The 5148-nt window shown below is 33.5% G+C and overlaps 1 protein-coding gene across 1 annotated transcript in view; it reads right to left on the reverse strand.

Moving 5' to 3' along the window:
* Positions 1-5148, reverse strand: part of LOC103600746 — a 111818-nt gene that overhangs the window by 27987 nt on the left and 78683 nt on the right. Inside the window, exon 7 of the mRNA XM_008585076.1 lies at positions 152-211. Coding sequence (XP_008583298.1) covers positions 152-211 — 60 coding nt within the window. The remainder of the gene's footprint in view (positions 1-151; positions 212-5148) is intronic.

The raw sequence follows: 5148 nt of genomic DNA on the forward strand, positions 1-5148 counted from the left end.
ATTTTCAAGCATTTTCTTTTCCAAACTCAGACACTGGAAAGTGAAAAGCCTCAGTATGACAGGTATAGATGCTTCAATCCAGATGCCAAAATAAGAGAAGCACAGAATAAAAGGGGGGAAGAGAGAGAGAGAGAGAGAACTTAATACAAACCTTGCTGCTTATGGCATCAAACTTTTTTCTCATTTCCATTTCTTCTTTCTGTTTATTAATCTGTAAAATTAAAGACCTATATCATTTGTTATCATTTGCAAAGATTAAAAAAGAGAATTTTCTATAAAATGTTTTTAAGCAATAAAAGAGAAGCATTTTCAACCATTTGCTTGACTAAACTATAATGGGAATACAAGTTATAATACTGAATGTGAATTAGAAAAGAAAACAAGGGCCGGCCCGTGGCTCACTCGGGAGAGTGTGGTGTTGATAATACCAAGGCCCTGGGTTCGGATCCCATATAGGGATGGCCGGTTTGCTCACTGGCTGAGCGTGGTGCTGACAATACCAAGTTGAGGGTTAAGATCCCCTTACCGGTCATCTTTAAAAAAAGAAGAAAAGAAAACAAATTTGTATCCAGAAAAAAACATTTTAAAAGAATTGAATAGAAATAGATAAAACTGTAAATATCCTCATTAGCATTTATTCATTTCTTTAAATATAATAGATAATAGAGAAATGTGCATTGTTCACTTATAAGGTGGTAATTTGTTTGATACGTATTGTAATGCCTATAAGTCTTAGTCCTATTATAAGATTTTTAAAAAAGAAACTTAAGATAATTTAATAGTCAAACTTCAATAATGTAATGAATGAAATTTTACTTTAAAAGTCAATTCTAATTTCCAGGCATAAAAGGCATTGTATAAAAATGTATTATTAATTCATGCTTCAATAATATAATGATTTTTTCATGACATAAATTTATGAGTAGTGCCAGTGATTTTAATTATGATGAATTTTACTTGAAGTTAAACAATGATCAGAAATACATTTAACCATTAATCTCATTGGTATCTGAAGGACAACTACAACAGATTTTCAAAAATCTCTCTCACACACCAACAGAACAGAACTCAATTGAAAGCAGGTCTGTCATATGACATCTTGTGGTCTGGGAGGATAGTTTCTGATGCCCATGCAGGACTGTATTTAGGCAATCAGTGGGATTGAACTCAAGCCTAATATTATAGTGAAGCTCCATTATAATGGTTTAAAAATCATTTTCTCCACACTGCTACCAGAAATTGTTAGAAATATATAATAAATCATCCCTTATTCATTAACAAAATATTTATCGAGTGCATACTATATGCCAGGCACTGTCCTAGGAGCTGAGTGTACAGTGCTAAGCAAAATCAACAATGAAAGTAAGACCTTTACAGGAGGAACTAATTTAGATGAAATGGTCATGCAAGGCCTCCCTGGAGGAGGTGATGTTTTGGCTGAGATCTGAAGAACAAAAAGCAGTAGCTATGTGAAAAGTGGGAAGAAGTAGGGACAGGGTATATGTGGGAAATCTTTGTACCTTCCTCTGAATTTTGCTGTGAACCTAAAACTACTCTAAAAAATAAAGTTGGGCTGGCTGGATAGCTTAGTTGGTTAGAGCATGGTGTTTTAACACCAAGGTCAAAGATTCAATCCCCTAACTGGCCAGCTGCCCCCAAATAGAAAATAAAAACAAAAAATAAAGTCTATTTTAAAAAAAATATTTGAAGAGTTTTCCAAGCTGAAGAAATAGCATGCCAATGCCCCCAGCACAGGGAAGATCTGGCTAAGTATGCTAAGATCAAGGAGAAGATGCAAATCTTGGATTTTATTTTAAATGCAATGGGATACCATTGAATAATTTTGAGGGACACACACACACACACACAGAATGTGTGTGTTGGGGAGGGGTGACAATATTTATATTTTTAAGACATCATTCCAGAGGATGTAGGCTTTTGGTCATGGCCAAGTGGCTGCTACCAAACTGACCCTACCACAAATGACAACTTTAAACTTTGGAAAAAATAGAAAAAGCAAACAAACAAACAAAAACAAACCCACACACCTGCAGACAACGGAAATGAGATAAAAAGCAGACAGATTTTGGAGGGCAGTCAGCACTTCAAAGAGGAGAACAACATAGAGATTTCCCATATTTAGGGCTTTTAAATGGACAGCAGTGACCAGTCTGTACTAGGTGCACCTAAAACTGGTGGAAAACCTAGAGCCTTTCTGTCTTGCTGAGGACAGCATTCAGGACAATCACAGTCAATGAGTGGAAAGTGAGGCAGGGGAATCACAGGAAGAGCCAGATTTGGGAGCCCCAAATTCTGTACATAAACTCTGCACACATCTCTGGCTGACCCTTGAACCATGCCTGCAGCCAAGCTAAGGCTCATAGATTGAACTGAGATTTCACTGCAGGTGAGACAGAGTTTGCAGTTTGAATCCAATCAAGTTAATTATCTGTTAAAAAAACCCAACACATAACATCCCTAATGCCCATAAAATCCAAAATTACTCAATATGCAAACATATGAAACAAACATATAAAAATATGTGACCCATTCTTGAGTAAAAAGACTATCACCAGGAATTGACATTGAGATGGAGGCTCATAGATAGTGGAAATTGGTAAATGGCCACAAAAAATGATCATGTTGTGTAATGTTGAATATACTACCTATCCTGATTTGAGTATCACCTATTGCACACAGGAAATGATATTCAACTCTGTACCCCACAGATGTGTACAATCGACTATGTTACGATAAAAAAAAAAAAAGGAAAAGAAAAAAGAAAACTATACGCAGATATTTTCACTGGTGAATTTTATCAAATACTTAAGAAAGAAATAATACGAATTTTATAAATCGTTTTTAAAAAATAAGGAGGACATATTTCTCAACTCATTTAAAGAGGGCAGCATGACTCTAACACTGAAAAAAAAGGAAAAGAGAAAGAAAAAGAAAGAACGGAAAAACTTAGAGGCCAATATGCCTGAATAACACAGATTCAAAGTCCTCAACAAACGATTAGCAAATTGAATCCAGCAGTATATATAATGTGTAATAGATTGTGACAAAGCGAGGTTTATTTCAGGAAAGCAAAAATGCTTTAATGTTCAAAAACCAAAGTTACCATATTCCAAAACAAGGAGAAAAAAATACAATCATTTCAATGGCTGCAGAAAAAACATTTGACAAAACTCAACAGCGATTCATGGTAAAAATGCTCAGAAAACTAGGAAAAGAAAGAAACCCTCAACTTGACAAATGGCTGCCATAAAAATCTTATAGCTGAATCATACTTAATGATGAAGTAGCAAACTATACTCCCCTAAGACTGGAAACAAGGCAAGAATGCTTGTTCTAACGACTGCTATTCAACATAGCATTAGAAGTCCTATTCATTGCAATCAGACACTAAAAGGAAATAAAAGGCATAAAGAGCAGAAATGAATAAGTAAGACTTTCTCTAGTTATGGAAGACCTGATTATTTGTACAGAAAATCATGAGGAATCTACAAAATTATTATTGTAACCAATAAATTAATCTAGCAAGTTTGTGGGATATAAAGCTAATATAAAAAATCAATTGCATTTTATATACCAGTACTAAACAATTGAAAACAAAACCTAAAAACAATTTCATTTACAACAGCATCAAAAATATAAAATACTTAGAAATAAATTTAAAATATGTCCTTAATAAATTTAACAAGTCCTCTACAGTTGGAGGACTTACTGCGCCTGATTTCAAGACCTAATACCAAGCTACAGTAATTAAGATGTGATACTAGCATAAGGATTGACAAATCATTAGAACAAAATAGAGAACCCAAAATTATACCCATTTGATTTTCAACAAAGATGCCAAAGTGATCAATCCAATGGGAGAAAAAAGTTAGTTCAACAAATGGTGTTGAAACAAATGAATATTCATTTTCTAAAAATATGAAATTTGATACCACCTTCCATTATACACAAAAATTAATTTAATATGGATTATACTCAAACATAAAAGCTAAAATCACAAAGATTTATTAGAAAAAAACATAAGAGAATATCTTCTTGGCTTCCAAGTAGGAAAGGGTTTCCAAACATACATAAAGAAATATCCATAAGAGAAAATAATTGATAAATTAGACTTTAAAATAACAACTTTTGTCATCAAAACATGTTGTTAAGATAATGATCAGAAATGGCACAGCTGGGGAGAAAATATATACAAAACATATATCTGACAAAAGACTAGTATCCAGGAAACAACTTCTACACTGTGTTGCAGTTGCATGTTTAGTTTTTAAGAAGCTGCCAAAACTTTTCCCTAGTAATCCTGTTTCTCTGCACCTGTTCACTAATAAAAATACAATTCAGTGCTTTAAAATTGCCTGTTACTTTGAAATAATTGTAGGTTCACATGTAATTGTAGAAATAATACAGTGGGATCTTGTAATACTCTTTATCCAATTTCCCCCAATGGTAACATCTTGCAAAACTATAGTACAGTATCACAACCAGAATATTGACATTGATACAATCTACCAATGTTATTCGGATTTCTCTACTATACATGTGTGTGTTTCATTCTATACAAATTTAATCACGTGTTTAAAGTTGTTTCCTGTTTCATTAGTTCATTCCTGTTTATCCCTAAGTAGTATCATGCGGTATAGATGTGCCACAGTTTGTTTAACCATTCATCTGCTGAAGGACATCTAGGTTGCTTCCAGCTTTTAACTATCATGAATAAAACTCATTTGAATATCCAGATATGGTTTCTGTTTGTGTGAATATGTTTCCACTTCTTTGGGAAAAATGCATGAGTGTAATTGTTGGATTGTATTGTAGCTGCATATTTAGTTTTTTAAGAAACTGCCAAACTGTTTTCCTAGTTATCCCATTTCTTTGCATCCTTGCCAACATTTAATGTTATCACTATTTTTCTTTTAATCAGTTTGATAAGTCTGTAGTGATATCTCATCGTGCTTTTAATTTGCATTTTCCTCATGGTTAATAATATTGAACATCTTTTCATGTACCTCTTCAGTGAAGTGTCCATTCGTGTCTTTTGCCCATTTTCTAATTGGATTTTTTTAAGTTGAGTTTTGAGAGGTCTTTACATATTCTAGATATTAGCCCTTTGTTAGATATATGGCTTGC

Source organism: Galeopterus variegatus, unplaced genomic scaffold, assembly GCF_000696425.1.
Source record: "Galeopterus variegatus unplaced genomic scaffold, G_variegatus-3.0.2 Scaffold3444, whole genome shotgun sequence".
Lineage (NCBI taxonomy): Eukaryota > Metazoa > Chordata > Mammalia > Dermoptera > Cynocephalidae > Galeopterus > Galeopterus variegatus.